Here is a 17,808-nt window from a genome sequence, read left to right on the forward strand (position 1 = left end):
GCGTGTTGATTTTATATCCTGCCACTTTGCTGAATTCATTTATTAGCTCTAATAGTTTCTTTGTAGAGTCTTTTGGGTCTGCTAGGTATATAATCATATCATCTGCAAATAGTGATAATTTAAGTTCTTCTTTTCCTATTTTTATGTCTTTAATTTCTTTCGTCTGTCTAATTGCTCTGGCCAGTGTTTCGAGAACTATGTTGAACAGAAGTGGTGAGAGAGGGCATCCCTGTCTTGTTCCAGATTTTAGAGGGAATGCCTTCAGTTTTTCTCCATTCAGAATGATGCTAGAGATGACTGAATTCTTATGGACCTTGATCTCTTTGAAAGAGATTTGGATTTGATGTGCAGCTGGGAACATATGGAGGTCTTTATTCTAGTCAAAAGGACCCAGTAACCAATTAATTGCTATTCTTCTAACTAGAAATCATGCCCTCAATGTTTGTACTTTTCTCCCCTGACGAAGAACTTGATTGCAAGGGAAAAAGAAAACAAAAAGGTTCTTGACAATGGAAATCTCCTTTTCTTTTCCAAGACAGGGTAAAGCAAGACACTTGGGGCACAGATACTCTATAAACTGTGCTATCTAGTGGCTTTTGAGATTAGTCTTTAGTTCAGCTGGAGGCAACAAGCTAAAATGGGAGTTTGTATATACTTTTGTTGTTGCTTTCTTAGAGTGTCTGAGATAAAGAACATTTTGAAAGAATTCCCAATTTGTTTGTGAACTAAAAGAGCTGAAAAGATTTTTCTAAACCTTGATCAGATTGATTGGGTGAAATCAATATACCATAGAGGCCAAGCATTGTGTTGGCTGCGGAAATGTGGGAACTTGAAAGTATTGAGACAGTGCCAGTTGTAGACTTAGCATTTTTTCTCTGTGGGCCATGACCTCACACATATAGTAAATACGTTTACAGAAATTTTGTGCCTAGATTTACTTACATTGCTTGAAGTGATTCTCTTTCTTTTTTAAAAACATCTGTATATTTAAGCTAGATATAGACATTTATGTTTTCAAGATAGTCTACTACCACATAGTACCTGAGACTAATTGAGTTATTCATTCCCTCAGCTCTAATAGTTTTTTTATTTAAGCTGATAATGAATGACTACTCTAAAGATTTCTGTAGGTTTCCATAATAGCAGGATCAAATTTATCTAGATAAATCTGAATTTGAAATTATAATCTTTCAGATGAAAATAGCACTTTAGATATGTTAAACCCATGAACACACCACAGGAAAGTTAACCCAGAAATTGGCTTGTCTCCACACTGGGAAACCTAAGGGAATGGGAGTCCACCACAGTTTATACTAATTCATCCACCTGCATTTGCTATTTTCTTTCATTTTACCTGCTTTTTCCCTGTTACATTTTTCTTTTCTTCTAAGATCTTTTAGATCTTAAAGGAAGATGATCAATCAATTTCTCCTTAGTACTGAAAGGATTTCCGAACAACATTTCAGGTGACTTTTTCCACCTTTCTCAATAGGACAAGTGCATTTCATTTCATTTTATTCCTTTTTCATCTGTCAGGTGGCTGGCTATGATGCCTTAACAGTGTCCTGCTAATTTTCTACTCTTTGACAGTAGTCATGTAGCTTGTGGTATCAGATTCTTTCCCTGGGATTGCATCTCTATTCTTCTAGAGTTTTAGAGTAGAAAGAGTATTCTTTTGCAGAATTGTGTGCCAATCATGGTCACAATACCAGTATTATTGCATCCAGAGCTAATAATCAATTAGGTAAAGGGCTTTGTTCCAGTTACCAAAACCTGAAAAATATTCTAGGGTATAAGTATATAATAATCCTAGATTTTTTTATTTGACTAGTATGGTCAAACTTGTGAATGACCTGTAATTTTTGTCAACAAGTTTAATATGTGAAGTGGTCTGTATGTGTAGAGCAGTTCCTATTGTATGGAATACTTGGCCTATCATACCACTAGTTTTGTATGTAATTGACTTCTACTGCCTAGGCTGATAGCAATTTAGTCATGAGTTCAAACAATTTTATGGGTTCAATTTTCTTTGAGTTTCGAGCATAGTTGTCAGAAGCACAGATTTTAATCAAACTGAAATTCAAGTCAAGCTCAACCACTTATGCTGAACCACTTGAGCTCTTGGAGCTGTAGTTTTCTCATGTGCAACAGTGAGGATAATAATGGTACTAACCACGTATGGTTGTATTGAGGATTAATAAATAAAGTGAGTGAAACAATATTATCATCTAATGTTAGTGACCAGATGGTGTTACTGCTCTGAATATAATTGCTTGAGCTTATATCCTGAAAACTGTGACTACAGATGAAGTAAATATTTATAATCTTTGAAAGTTTTTTTTTTTTTGTACTGGGGGTTGAACTTAGTAGCACTTTGACACTGAGCTGCATCCTCAGCCCTTTTTATTTTTTATTTTTTTTAAATTTTGAGACAGGGTCCTGTTAAATTGCCCAGGCTGGCCTTGTGATCCTCCTGCCTCAGTCTCCTGAGTTGCTGGTATTACAGGTATATGTTACTGTACTGAGCCTGAAAGTATGTTTTTAAGAGAAGCTTATGATACATAACCATTGCATTTTTCAGTTTTATCTGGTTTCAAAAGGAAACTTTGAACCACGAATAATCAAAAAATAATTACTCACCTAATTCACAGTTCTTCCCTTCAAATCCAAGTCGACACCAACATTCATAGGAATTAATGTCATCCTTGCAACTGCCACCATTTAAACATGGATTGGACTCACACTGATCTCCATCTTTGAGACAGGTTAAGAAATGGAAAATTATCAGATAAATTGCTTAGAGTGTCCAGTCCTCCCCTATGGAGATAAGAGTCTGATTTTTGGACCAGAGCAGGATTACTGACTTGGAAGCCAGATGATGCTTCTGTCTTACTTGGTTTCTAAAGCACACTCCAGCAAAGGTTTTCAGGTTAATACTGTCCCAGGAAAATGCCCCAACAAAGGCATGTACATAGTTTATGCAATCCAAGGAAAGAGGTAGAAGAATATCTTTGTATAAGTAATGTACCATATCAGCATAGGATGAGAAGAATTTTCAGTCCTTTCTTATAGAATTACAGCAGTTAATTCTACATCAAAGCAAATAATTTCAATGAATATTAGCTACATATCATACAAAGTCTGATTTATTGCAGGTCTTGCTGAGCAAGCTGAGCTAGATAATAAACGGTGCTTGCACTCAAGGAACTGGTGACCTAGGCATGGAACAAATGTATTATCATTTAACCTTTAAGTATCATATATAGTAAGGGTTCAAGACAATAGAAAAGATGCGGGAAGCATCTCTTACTACTTAAAGATAGTTTACCGTCTTACAAGTTAGGTTCCAAATGATTTAGGTAAAGTGAAAAACAATTTTCAGTATATCATATGGAATTTTAAAAAGATTCTGCAAGGTACTTTATTTATGCATAGATTAGTTACTTCCATTATACCTTTTCTGAAGTTTCTTGAAAGTCTTTGAAGACACTGGTACTAAGAAAGTAGGAGGAAAGCATAAGCAAGAGGGGAAGGATCAGGATGAGAAGGGACTCTGTGAGTCTGATTTCTTCATTCTCTGTCTCAGTGCATACTTCCAAGGAAGCTTCAGGAGAAAAGAATGAATACAAACAGAAGGGAGAGTGGGTGCACACTTTGAGCTCAGGAAAAATAGCCCTGAGGAAAAAATAGGAGCTAGATCAGTAAGACTCGATATATGAGTAAGAAAAGAGTAAGAGACAATGATGACAATAAGAGCCAAAGAAAGAGAAAAAGGGAAAATCAAAGAGAAACTTCTAATTATTAATTATACTTCAAAGCAAAACTCTGACATCCAATGTGTGGATGCCTGCCCATTCTCCCTCCTCTCTGATGAAGCATGTATTCAGGTTCCATTAATTAAGGGACTAATATCCCTTTCTCAGAAGTAGTCACTCTGGAAAATCTGCTTGCTGTAAAAATGAGACCTTGTCCCCTCTGCCCCTTGATCCAATGTGCTCTTGCGTGGATACTTCAACTTGTTCCAATTCTATGAAAACAAAATATGTTATCTCTGGTTTATTATTATTAATGTTCAGAACTGGTCTAAAAAACGAGCTACATTTGCACTTTATATTATAGACCAACAAATCTGAATTATTTAGGATGTTTCACTGAAAGGGTCTGGGCTTGCAGCCAGCTACACAGGAACTCGTTTGCTGAGACATATCTTTAAAATGAGTGTCATTTTATCCTGCATTTGGTCCTCCTTTAGGTCCTTGTCTGTGTGTACTTTGGGCCTAGACAAAGCCACGGTCAGTAGGGGTCAAAGACAACAAGAGACAAGGCCTTGCCAAGTGACAGATTCCCATTTAAGACTACTAGGTTCTTGTTTAATGAATAACTGTGTTTAGATTTGAAGGCCATGAAGTATAATAGAAAGCAAGGGATTGGGTTCTTTTCTGTGCTTCATGACTTCTAGCTGGGTGACCTTTGGCAAGTCCCTTTACCTCCTTAAGCCTCAGTATCCTTCTATGCAGAATGGAATTCATAATGCTTTGCTCACAGGGATGGTGTGAGGGTTAAATGTTATAGGAATGCTATAAATTGCTTCTGAAAATAACATTCTGTAAAGTTTCTGACAGATGCCAATTAATGTGATTGGGTGGTGATTCTTCTTCAACCAAGTCTGTGCATGATGAGTTAAAGGCAGAGAACAGGACAGCAGTGAGGAGCCTGGATTCTTGCTATATATGAGAAACAGCATAGGCTACTTTAGTGGTGGTTTGGAATCCCAGCTGCATGTGAAAAGAGACATGGAGTTTGTTTCCTTTTAGTTCTTGTTTTTGTTTTGTTTTTTGGTAGACAAAGTATTAGTGACAGAAGCATATCCTTGATGTTTCCCAGGTATCTAAGCCTGAGGTATAGCAAACAATGTACCTGTGTGACCTAGAAGGCAGGCACCCAACTTCAAAATACGCTACTGAAACTGTGGTATATGTGGGGTGGGCAATGAAGGAATCACGGGGATTTAAATACAACTAAGAATATTGTTTTTTGGAAAAACAGATGTTGATTTGCTTTTAAAAATATGTCCCAAGAGTCAAAGTTTTAAATTCATTAGGAGTAAAGCATTAAAAAGACTTATTTGGATGAATGTTATGGGGAATATTTCATAGAAACAGTCATGGTAGCATTCATCCCTAAGAATAAGGCAAGATAGATAAAGCAATGTAACAGAGTGAATGTTGTCTTTGCTCATGACTTGAAAACAAAAACAGGGAAATTATGAGTTAGGAAGGTATAAAAATATCTAATAATGTCTTCAGAATGGGAACTGTAGCAAATAGAAAGGGACTTGAATTAATGGACCTCAGTGAATTTGTGATTCAGGCTAATTTGTTCCTGACCATGAAGATGGTTTTAGGTAAGTCAATCTGTGAGGCTTCCTTTGCCTCAAAATCCTGCTGGCTTTTAAGTTAGTTTTAAAATGAGTTGTTATTAAGGTATATCTTTTACTCATTTTCTTCAATTTTGTAGACAAATATTTACTGAGTGCCTCTGTTCAAGATATTGTTCTAGGTGCTAGGAATATATAAATAAATGAAACAATTGAATCCCTGCCAAAATGAAGCTTGCATTTTTGGATGGGGTGGGAGGGGAGTGGAGGAAATCAAGGATAAATAGTATAAGTAAGAAAATGATACATCACATGGCAAAAAGTGTTCCAGGATGAGTATCCCTAATCTGAAAATCTAAAATCGAAATTGCTTCAAAATCCAAAATTTCATGAGTACCAACATAACACCACAAGTGGAAAATTCTACCCCATAAAACTTTATTTCATGCACAAAATGGTTAAAAATGTTGTATGAGATTACCTTCAGGCTATGTGTATAATGGTATATGAAACATAAATGAGTCCTGTGTTGAGAGCTGGGTTCTACCCCTGAGATATCTCATTACATATAAGCAAATATTCTACAATCTGAAAAAAAATCCTGAATCTGAAACAAACATTTTGGATAAGGATTATTCAACCTTTAGTACTAAAAATATAACAGGATATTATTGTCTGGAGTGGTGGGATTCTTGGGGGTAGGTTGAAGTATTAATAGATGATTAAAGTAGGCCTCATTGAGATGGTGACATTGGGGCAAAGACCTGAAGGAGACTAGGGAGTGAGCCGAGGGCAAGCTAGGACAAGCCAGCTAAAATAGCCAGGTAAAGTCTCTAGTGTGGGAGCATCATAGAGTGAAAAAGGAGCCCAGTGTGCAAGGTGGAGAGGATGTTAGAGGGGCACGCACACAAGGGTGATGGTAGGGGGCTGAGGTTGTAACTCAGTGGTAGAGTGTTTGCCTAGCATATGTGAGGCACTGGATTCTATTCTCAGCATTGCATATAAATGAATAAAATAAAGGTCCATCAACAACTAAAAAATATTTTTTAAAAAAGGGTGATGGTGGAGGAACTTTGTAGGCCATCATAACGAGGAAGACTTTTTTTTTTGTACTGGGGATTGAACTCCGGGGCACTCAACCACTGAGCCACATCCCCAGCCCTATTTTGTATTTTATTTATAGATGGGGTTTCACTGAGTTGCTTAACACCTTGCTTTTGCTGAGGCTGGCTTTGAACTTTCAGTCCTCCTGCCTCAGCCTCCTGAGCTTCTGGGATTACAGGCATGCACTATGGTACCCTGCTACAAGGAAGACTTTTAAGACTTTTCAATTAGCATTCTCTGAATCTCTACTGAGGATTATAAAATATTATTCAGTCCCAAGATCCAATCACTTGAGTTTCTTCCTTCCAGCTTCCTGGGGTGGAATGCTGATCTTTGTGAAGCCCTGCAGAGAGTTTACTTATCTTCCAGCTGATCCCTCCCACACTGGCATAACCCTGTAGGATATCACTATTCAATCTTGGGTTAAAGAGTTGGATTTATTTTTCTGAGTTGTTTTGACAGAGTTTACTATATGATCTCTTTATTCAGAGAAAAAATGCATAATCGAGAATAAAATGAATTACTTACCAACATATTGCTTCCAAAATTCAGTCTATAAAGAATAAAAAGAGGACAAGTTAATAGTAGTATTTAAAGTGCTTTGATGTTGATTCCTTCTCTTATATAACATTTATAATGTAAATATATGCATGAATGTCATAAAATTCCAAAGAAAAGTTTTTGCCTTTTTTCTTTTTAAAAGCTATTCTGTCTTTGGTCTGCAACTGAAGGATATTATATGGAAATACTCACAGTTTTTTCAGTATTTTCAAAAACTTCTCGGGCTTCTTCAAAACTACACTTTTCTTCTATGCATTCTCTCTCAAGATTCCCTCGAACAAACTCTTCCAATTTTCCTGAATTATACCTCTTTGGCCGGCTCAGAATTTTGGTGGCATTTTCACGATCAAGAAACACTGAAATTTAAAAGAACTATTGTTTAGCTTTAAAAAAAAGAAAACATCATGAAAATTAAATACATCTCTTAAGAAAGGCTTTGTTTTTAATCCAAGTAATCCCAAAGCCAATTTCTCTTTGGGGCATGGAGCCAAAATCTGTGATGCTCCCACAGTACTATATAAACATGGAGATTTAGGAATTAAAATTCAATTTTACTTTTAGTTAAGAGAGCTCCAATAATAAAAGGTCAGATTTCCAACCATATTTGAATTTACTTTGGATGAAAAAGAAAGTTCTCAAATAAGCAGTTAACTTCACACTTTGTCATCACTTGAAAATAGCTCATTGCAGATCCTTGCAAGGTGATCCATCACCCTGGCTGGGCTGTGTTTTCAGGATGCAGTTGCCCAGTGACTTTGCAACAAATATCTCTTGAAGAGCAGGAGCCTAATTGTGGGTTCAGCTGCAAATATGACCTGAATGCCTCTCATTTGATGTTAAAATAAAACCAGTGAATCATTATTATTTTTTAATCTTCAGATACATTACACCTTCAGTTGGCATATGTTATAGAAATTCCAGTGCTGTAAGCATTTGGATTTCAGGATGTGGTTTATTTTAACTGTGATTGCCTAGTCTATAGGGACACTCATAAACCCTGAAGGATTGAGGCCTCCAAATCCTTTCCCTCCTTCTCTCCTTTCCCTGCCTTTGTCTCTGTCTCTGTGTCTGTCTTTTTCTCTCTCTTTCTCACCCCCACACGTATATATACACACACATATATATATACACACATACACTCTCGTATGTGTATGTGTGCATGTATGTAATTAATACTAGTAACTCAAGAATCTGCCTGTAGTTGTTTCTTTCTTTAGGAGATCATGAAGGAAGGAAGGAAAAGGAAAAGAAAGAATGAAGGGAAGAAGGAAGGAAAGGGGAAGATCAAAGGGAAGAAAAAGAAATGAACTAAAGTACCTTATTTTCATAACGTAATGTCTTGATACCCTTGTCCCTTTTAGGCTCACTTTTTTTTTTCTGAATTTAGCCTAGGTTTTTCTCCTCCCCATTACATTTGCCAACTTTCTCAAATTCCCTTCACTCCTTGTAACTGCTGCACCATCCTTGCAATCCCATATCCTAGAACAGTGTAGCCATTTGCCTTTTTCTTTTTCTGAGGCAGCTGAGTACTTAGGGCTATGGATCACCAAATTGCACATGGGTACCATCACATACTGCTGCCTCACAATGCCTCCAGGTCCATCTCTTTGCTCAGTAATTCATTTACTTGGCCCTAGGTACTGGTAAATAGAATCCATTTCTGCATTCATTTATAGTGTGGTTGAGTGAAAAAACAGTTTGGAATCAGATCAGACAGACCTGGTTTTGAATCACATATCTGACTCCTATAGACAAGTCACATGATCTCTGTACCTTAACTTTCAGAAATGTAAAATGGGATTAATAGCTATGTAATAAGAGTATTTACCAGGCTGGGGTTGTAGCTCAGTGGTAGAGTGCTTGCCTAACATGTATGAGGCACCTGGTTTGATCCTCAGCAACATATAAAAAATAAATAAATTAAGTAAAGTTATTAAAAAAAGAGTATCTGCCTTACCATATTGTTGACAGGATCAGTTAGATAGCATGTAGACCAGTGTATGTTGGTTGTCTCTCTTTCTCCTATTTCTCTCATCTGGCCCTCCTTTCCTTCTTAATTTTCTCAGTTCTCTTTAGCTCTAATGCACTTTGGCAGCTCTTTTCCTTCCATGTTCCCATCCATATAATGAAAAGACTGTCACAATCAGTAATGACCTTATAAAGGATAATTTTTAACTTATGTATTTCCTGACTACTCTAAAACGTTTCTAACTGTTGATCTCTCCCTTTTCAGGAAACTCTTTCCATGAAAGCCCTCTATTCTGGTTCTTGTCTTTACTCTAATTCTTGTTATCCATCTACCTCTTGAAGCAATTGACTTTCCTTCCTCGGACTGGTCCTTAAATGTTCAGGGCTGCTCCAGGCTTCAGCTGCAGGATTTTAGCTTTTTAACTTAACTTCATACATTGTTGCCAGGGCTGGGGCTAGAGTAAGGTTTACAAGATGTGTAGTGTACAACATTGAAGGAATCCACTCCCACACCTCTAGATATACAAGTGCATTTGTGGCCTATAGGCTTCATTTGCTGTGCCTTAGTTTGGCTCTAACCTTTTCAACAAAATTTATTGAGTACCCAATCAGTACTTCTAGACACTGGATAGGTGCCACAATGTCCACAGTGCCTAAGAGCACAGATTCTGTAGTCTGACTGCCAGAGTCTAAATCCTAGCTCTGATGCTTTAGTGTGGTACCTTGAGCAAATTACTTAATCTCTTAGAACCTTGGTTTTCCTCACTTACAAAAATGAGATGACAGTACCTATCTCATGGGACTGTTGTGAGGATGAAGTGAGATAATGAATGCAAAGTACTGAGAAGTATCCAGCACAACAGAAGCACTGCATAAACATCAGCTATCACCAGCCACATTATAGTGTACAGTTAGGAAGCTTGAAAGATGATCTGGGATTCAGAAGATATATCTGCCTAGAGATGGATATTCAGGAATCAGTGTGGTGTAAGCAGCAGTTATAGCTACATGTACTTTGCATTCATTATCTCACTTCATCCTCACAACAGTCCCATGAGATAGGTACTGTCATCTCATTTTTGTAAGTGAGGAAAACCAAGGTTCTAAGAGATTAAGTAATTTGCTCAAGGTACCACACTAAAGCATCAGAGCTAGGATTTAGACTCTGGCAGTCAGACTACAGAATCTGTGCTCTTAGGCACTGTGTTCTTTCTGTGATCACATCAAACTCAAAATGCCCAAGATATGCTCTATACACTTCCCCAGAACTTTCCATAACCCTGTAGTTATTAAATCATATCAGTTCTACTTCCTTAAAATCTGCAAATTCCCTCTTCTCTATACAGCTATTATCCAGATTCCAGCCCTTGTGTCTCAATTAATGAATAATTACAGTAATCTTAGGACTGGTCTCACAGTCTTACCCTCACACTAGTTCATCAGAGTGTTATCAGATGAAGCATCTGAACTCAGCCATTAGTGTTACTCTTTATGTTTACAGTTATGATACCTTCATATTATGTTCTATTTGTCCAGTCTTCTTAGTTTAGGGTCTTTTTTATCTGATGACCTGGTCCTGCCTAGTTCCTGTCTCACTTGTCATAGTCAAGATGGAGCTCTTGAAATACCTCACATTGTTGTGAATCTGGATTTTTGCATGTGAGGGATCCCCTCTGCATAGAACACCCCAGATCAGACATTTAAGGACAGTGAACTCCTATTCATCTCTTAAGACCCAGCTCCAAATATTGTCTGTTTCTCAGGTATTTCCCCATTTATTGTGTCCCTTACTCTGTACTCCCTTAGCATGTGTTACACATTTTATAATACTATATCAAAATATCTCACCCAATCTCATGGTGCTTTAGGTCAAAGAGAGAGTCTGATTTATGCCCATGCCCCTGGTACCATGCCATAGTACCTAGAACCATAACAGTAACTCAGTAATGTCTGAATGAATGAAAGACAGTTTCAATCCATATACTTTTCAAAACTGAACTGATTTCATAGAATGATTTTGATTTTCAAATTCCAGATTGATGCAATAATACTTAAGAGCATCAGCTATGAAAACACAATATCTCCTCCTTTCAGAAGCCAGTAACAGTTTAACAGAAGAGAGTACTGCACCAATGCTGTCCATAGTTAGGGAAGTTATCCTAGTCCTTTCCTCAAGGGCCTTTTAATTTTTACAACAGTGACTCCAGAATCCCACTGACTTTCTCTTAGTGTTGTCTGGGGATTGCTTATTTAAACCCCCTTTCAGGATTATCTCTAGTCATTGTTTTCCCAGTTCTGAAACCCTGGTTTCTCTCTTTTTTTCTATCATTTTTTCCCAACTCCCTGAGGTTTTCAGGGAGTCAACAGCCCTCTTATAACCTCCATCATCTCACCATTTATTTCAAAGGAAGGGTTTGAATCCTTTGTCCTCCCATATGTCTCACTGATGAGATATGTCTAATGACTTGGCTTTATGTCCTGCTTTGTGAGTTTTCCAACATATTTTTTATTTAATTCTACCCACTTTGCTAGTTCAATTTAACCTTTGCATTCTCATATCATTATTTCTGTATTTTAGTCTGATTCCCTAGCTGACATCATGTCTAGAATAGGAACCAGAAGACCAGTCTGCTTTCTGGTGATGCTTTAGGGTTGGCACCCCTGATCCTGGCACTGTCAGCTACTAGTGTTGATTCTAGTAGGTTGACAAGTAAGTGTGATAAATGCTTCCTGTGAGAACATGCCATTTGCTTAAATGGAATAAGTTATTCCCTGTGTACCATCCCCTAGAGTGTATATAAAGAAACTGTAGTTGTGAAAAAACGAAGTGATATATATTGCATTAACTAAGTTCCTACTCTTTTCATCAATTTGTGGATTTGTTTTGTCTCCTAGGGAGCTTATCTGAGTATCAGATATCAACTCTGAGACATTATGAAATCAGAAACAAAATATGATTTATTCCTAATCCATGAAAAAAAATACTTTCATGGCAAATAACAACTTACTAATGAAAGGTTAATCTTTTGGTATTAACTAAAGCTTTAAATGGATGGTGTATAACTTTTACAATTCAAGATATACCTCATTATATAGTTTTAAAATTTTGAAACTCATCGTGTATCTTCAGATAAGACTTTTTTGTAAATAAAATCATTTGTAGTTTTGATGTTTTCCATTTTGGTTTAAAATGGTGAATAAAAAAGTAACTTTTTTGCATATTCTGATGTTTCTTTGTTAAGATATCTTCCTACTTCCAATTTTTTTTAAACCAAGGAGACAAACATTTTCTAAGAGGAATTACATCATAAGATCATAAGCTCAAGAGTGTCCACTAAATAAAAGTGCATCAAAAGCATTGTAAGACTATTTAGTTTTAAAAATGAAGACCCAGCTAGCAGAGAGCCAGCACTTATCAATCCATATGCTGGCTGCTAGAATGTTAAATCTATCAAATCATATAATCATTATTTAACGAAGAAGACAGCACCAGACATTTTTAAATCTAAAATACAAGTGTATTCCAAGTATTTTTAAAAAGGAAACATACCTGTACATTCAGCATTGAGTAGATATCCAAAAAGGCAGATGGCGATGAGGCCCGGTGATTCTGCCATGATCGTGTTCAGGCACTGCATAACCTTTGCTAGTAGATTGTGCAAGTGGCAAGGTTGATCAATTGTTCCAAAGTACAAGCAGTGCTCTATTGACTTCTGGGAATAATGTTCATCTCCCTTGGTGGGTCTTTGGGCTTTTTCCAGTGGCCTCAAGGGTCAAGTGAAGAGAATGGGCAGTGGTCACCATTCAAATTCAACTCTGGTTTCATACCTTTTGCAAGAGTGGCTGACTAGAGGCTGAAGCAGAAAGTGACGCATCTTCAGAGTAGGGATAGGTGTCGTGGTACAGCTGCTATGGGAGCAAATTCCATCAGTAGGACCCATTTTATCTTTGTCAAGTATCTGTATGGTGAAACATATGGACCTTGTCTCAGAATATATGTATGTATGTATATGTACATATGTGCATATGTCTATACATATGTGCATATGTCTATACATATGTGCATATATACACATATGTATGCCTGTCTACATACATACACATATTCATGCATATACACATACAAACATATGTTAATATATACAAGTAAATCTGTGAATATTATATATAATAGTATATATTCATATATGGTGTTATACCACTGCACATAGTATTAAAAATATATAAAAGTATGCTACCATTTACCTGCTATTCTTTGTGATATTGTTGTGATACATTTTACTTTTACATATGTTATAAATCCTATATTGTTATTCCTTTTGCTTTAAGCAATCAACAATGTTTGAGAGAAATTTAAAAAGGAGGCAATATCTATTATATTGGAATCATTTATTATCATTCTAATACCCTTCATTTCTTTGTGTAGATCCAGGTTTCTATCTATTACAATGCAAAGGATTGAACTCTGAAATGCTTAACCACTGAGCCACATCCCCAATACTTTTTATTTTGAGACAAGGTCTTGCTAAGTTGCTGAGGCTGGCTTTGAACTTGTGATCTTCCTGCCTCAGACTCCTGAGCTGCTGGGATTACAGGCATGCACCATTGCATCTGGCTTTATTAACAATTTTGACAGTGTAGATCTCATGATACATTTTCTCAATTTGGGTTTATTTGAAAATGTCTCCATTTTACTTTCATTAAAAAAAAAAACAAACTGGTTGAATAGAGAATATTAGGTTGTGCATTTTTCTGGGGGACATATTAAAGACACCATCCCATTCTCTTCTGGCATTGATTGTTTCCAACTAGGAGTCAGTAAATATTCTTACCATTGATTTTTTTTGGAGGGGTAATGGGGGTTGAACCCAGGGGCACTTAACCACTGAGCAACACCCCCAGTCCCTTTTTATATTTTATTTAGAGACAGGGTCTTGCTAAGTTGCTTATGGCCTTGCTACATTGCTGAGGCTGGCTTTGAACTATGATACTCCTGCCTGAGCCTCCTGAGCTGCTAGGCTTATACACATGTGCAACTCACCTGGCCCTTATCATTGAGTTTTAAAATAATTTTAGAGTTGCAAGAAATTGCAAAAAAAAAAAAAAAAAACCAAAAAACAAAACAGCACAAAGAATCCATGTACCTTTCACCCAGTTACTCCTAATGTTCACATATTATATACATATGGCACAATATTAAAAAAAAGATAATGGACATTGATATTATATATATATATATATGTATTTCCAAGTCATTTTATTACATGTTTAGGTTATTATAACCACCATTACAAAGATATGGCTTGTGCTACTATACTCCCCTCTCCCCTGCAATTATCCCTAACTCCTGGCACCACTAATCTCTTATCATCTCCATGAGAATGCTATGTGAATGGAATCAGTATATGAATGCTTCTTGAGGTGGATTTTTTCATCCAGCATAGTGCCTTTCAGATCCATATAGATTATTATATGTTTCAATAGTTAATTCCTTTTTATTGCTGAGTAGTATTCCATAGTGAGATTGTGGTATAGATTTTTTCACCTGCTAAGAGGCATTATGATTGTTTCCAGGTTTTTTTTTTAAGGCTGAGTAATATTTTGTTGTGTGCATGTAGCATATTTGCTTTATCCATCTGTCTGTCGTTGGACTTTTAGGCAGTTTCCACCTATTAAAAGAACATTGGTTGGGGGCTGGGGTTGTGCTCAGTGGTAGAGCANTTTTTTTTTTTTTTTGCTATTGCAATAATGTGTCAACAACATTCATGTATAGGCTTCTGTGTGAATGTAACTTTTATGTTTCCCTGGGATTAATGCCCAGGAATGCAATTTCTTGGTCATATAGCAGTTGTGTGTTTAGATTTTTAGTAAACTTCCAAACTGTTTGCAAAAATGGCTGTACAATTTACATTTCTACCAGCAATGTGTAAGTGACCCTGTTTTTTTTTTTTTTGCATCTTTGCAAGCATTTGATATTGTCACTATTTTTATTTTGGCCATTCATATATGTATGTAGTGATATCTCATTGTGTTTAAACTTGTGTCTTCCTATTGGCTAACAATTTAACACTGTGTCATTTACTTGACATTTGCACATCCTCTACTGTGAAATGTTTGTTCATGTCTTGCCCATTTCCCAATGAGATTGTTTGATTTTTTTTACTGTTGAATATTTAAGGTTCTTTATTTTATATATGAGTCCTTTGTTAGTTATGTGGTTGTAAACATTGTTTCCAAATCTTCAGCTTCTCTTTTCATCCTCTTAACTAGGTCTTTCACAGAGCACAACTTTTTAGTTTTGATATAGTCCAGTGTCTTAATTTTTTTCTTTTATGGATTACATTTAGAAGGGTTCCACTAACACTAGATGATTTTTTGTTTTTTTTTTTGTTTTTCTAAATGTTTTATAGTTTACAGTTTGAGGTTTATATCCGTGCTCCACTTCATGATTTTTTTTTGTATAGGGTATGAGGTTTAGGTCAGGCTTCCCCCCCCCACCATGGCTGTCTAATTCCTCTAGTGCCATTTGTTTAAAAGACTATCCTATCTCAATTATAATAGCTTGTCTACTTTATTCCCAAACCATTTGAGCACCTTATTTAGGGTCTATCTCTAGGTCCTCTGTTTTGTTCTAGTGATGTACTTATCCTTCTGTCAGTACCACACTTACATGGCTACTCTAGGTATAGAGGAAGCCTTTATATCGGGTTGGGTGATTCTGCCCACTTTCTTCTACTTTGGAAAGATAATTCTATTCTAAGAGATTGTACCTTTTCATATAAATGTTAGAATTATCTTGTTGGTATCTAAAAATACCTGGGGTTTTGATAGGAATTATTTTAAAACCTATATGTCATTTTAGGGGAATTGACATCATTAATGTGTTGAGTTTTCCCAGTTCATGAATGAGATACACACACACACACACACACACACACACAATCTCCTTGTATTTGTGTCTTTGGTTTCTCACATAAGCATTTTGTGATTTTCAGCTCCTAGGTCCTGTAATTCTCTAAGGGTCTAACTATGTATATAATTTCTTTGGAATAATTATGCATCCTAATATGTTTCATTTAAATACTTCATATTTTAGAGAACTTGTAGGTTCACAGACAAATTGAGAGTAAGATATAGAAATTTCCCATATATCCCCTGTGTTATTCAGTTTTTTCACTACTGCAACTAAAAGACCTGACAAGAACAATTAGAGAAGGAAAAGTTTGAGAGCTCATGATTTCAGAGGTCTCAGTTCATAATCAGCCAGCTCCATTCCTTAGGGCTCAAGGTGAAGCAGAATATCATGGCAGAAGAGTATGGTGGAGGGAAGCAGCCCACATGATGATCAGGAAGCAGAGAGAGGCTCCACATACAAAATATGTACCCCAAAGGCATGTTCCCAATGCCCACCTCCTCCAGCCAAACCTCACCTACCTCCAGTTACTACTCAGTTAACCCCATCAGGGATTAATTGATTAGGTTAATGTTCTCATAACCCAATCATTTCTCCTCTGAACCTTCTTGCATTGTTTCACACATGAACTTTTGGGAAATACCTCATATCCAAACCATAACACCATCTGCCCTTACAAAGTACACAGTCTCCCCCATTATCAACATCCCCACCAGAGTGATACACTTGTTAAAATTGATGAACCCACATCACCACATCATTATGATCCAGAGTCCATAGTTTACATTAGGGTTGGTTAACCCTTGGTGTTATACATTCTATATGTTTGGGCAAATGTGTAAAATGACATGTACCCACCATTATATAATTATACATAAGAGTTTCACTGCCCTAAAAATCTTTGTGCTTTACCTTCTCTACCTCCTAACTGCTGGAAACCACTGATTTTTTTTAACTATGTCCAGTTTGCCTTTTCTAGAAGGTCATGTAGTTGGAATTATATAGTATTATAGTCTTTTCAGATTGGCTTTTTTTTCCCACTTAGTAATAAGCTTTTAAGTTTTCCCCATGTCTCCTCATGGCTTGATTGCTCATTTTCTTTTAGCACTGAATAATATTCCATTGTTTAGATGTATTCCAGTTTATCTATTTACCTACTGAAGGACATCTTGGTGGCTGCTATGTTTTGGCAGTTGTTAGTAAAGTTCCTATAAGGAGCTGTGTGCAAGTTTTCATGTGGTTATAAATTTTCATTTTCTTTGAGTAAATAATGAGGAATCTAATTGCTGGATTATATGGAAGAAAAATGTTTAGTTTCGTGAGAAACAGTCCAACTGTCCTCCACAGTGGCTGTGCCATTCTGCATTCTCACTAGCAATCAATAAAATTCCTGTTGCTCCAGCATTTTGTATTGTGGTGTTCTTGATATTGGTCCATTTAATAGGTCCATTTAATGTAGTAGCATCTCATTGTTTTTATTTGAAATTCCCTGATGGCATATAATGTCCCATATCTTTTCATATGCTTCTTTGCCGTCTGTATATCTTATCTGGTGAGGTATTTGTTAAGGTGGAGAGATTTGTTAAGGTCTGTTTTAATGAAACTATTTGTTTTCATATTGTTGAGTTTTAAGAGTTCTTTATCTTTAACAACAGTCCTTGGTAAGATGCATCTTGACAATTATTTATCCAGTCTGTGGCTTTGTCTTTTCTTTTTTTTGATAGTAGCTCTCACAGAGAAATTTTAAAGTTTAATGGACTCCAACTTACCAATATTTTCTTTCATGTATCTTTCCTTTGGTGTCATATCTAGAGCCATTACCAAACCCAGGGCCATATAGATGTTTTTCTTGTTATCTTATAGGAATTTTATAGTTTTGCATTTT

General features: G+C 36.4%; 1 protein-coding gene and 1 long non-coding RNA gene across 2 annotated transcripts in view; one reads left to right on the forward strand and one right to left on the reverse strand.

Annotated features, from left to right (window-relative positions):
• Positions 1-10,482, forward strand: part of LOC125614356 — a 15,823-nt gene extending 5,341 nt beyond the window's left edge. Inside the window, exons 2-3 of the long non-coding RNA XR_007344966.1 lie at positions 6,241-6,247; positions 10,471-10,482. This is a non-coding gene — a long non-coding RNA (uncharacterized LOC125614356). The remainder of the gene's footprint in view (positions 1-6,240; positions 6,248-10,470) is intronic.
• The window catches only part of F9 (coagulation factor IX), a 32,604-nt gene extending 19,886 nt beyond the window's left edge, over positions 1-12,718 (reverse strand). Inside the window, exons 1-4 of the mRNA XM_015498027.2 lie at positions 12,561-12,718; positions 7,235-7,398; positions 7,010-7,034; positions 2,641-2,754 (exon numbers count right to left, since the gene is read on the reverse strand). Of these exons, the coding sequence (XP_015353513.1) occupies positions 2,641-2,754; positions 7,010-7,034; positions 7,235-7,398; positions 12,561-12,648 (391 nt within the window). The 5' untranslated portion in view covers positions 12,649-12,718. The remainder of the gene's footprint in view (positions 1-2,640; positions 2,755-7,009; positions 7,035-7,234; positions 7,399-12,560) is intronic.
• Positions 12,719-17,808: the final 5,090 nt, after the last annotated feature.

The sequence above is a fragment of the Marmota marmota genome, unplaced genomic scaffold (genome assembly GCF_001458135.2).
Source record: "Marmota marmota marmota unplaced genomic scaffold, marMar, whole genome shotgun sequence".
Classification (NCBI taxonomy): domain Eukaryota; kingdom Metazoa; phylum Chordata; class Mammalia; order Rodentia; family Sciuridae; genus Marmota; species Marmota marmota.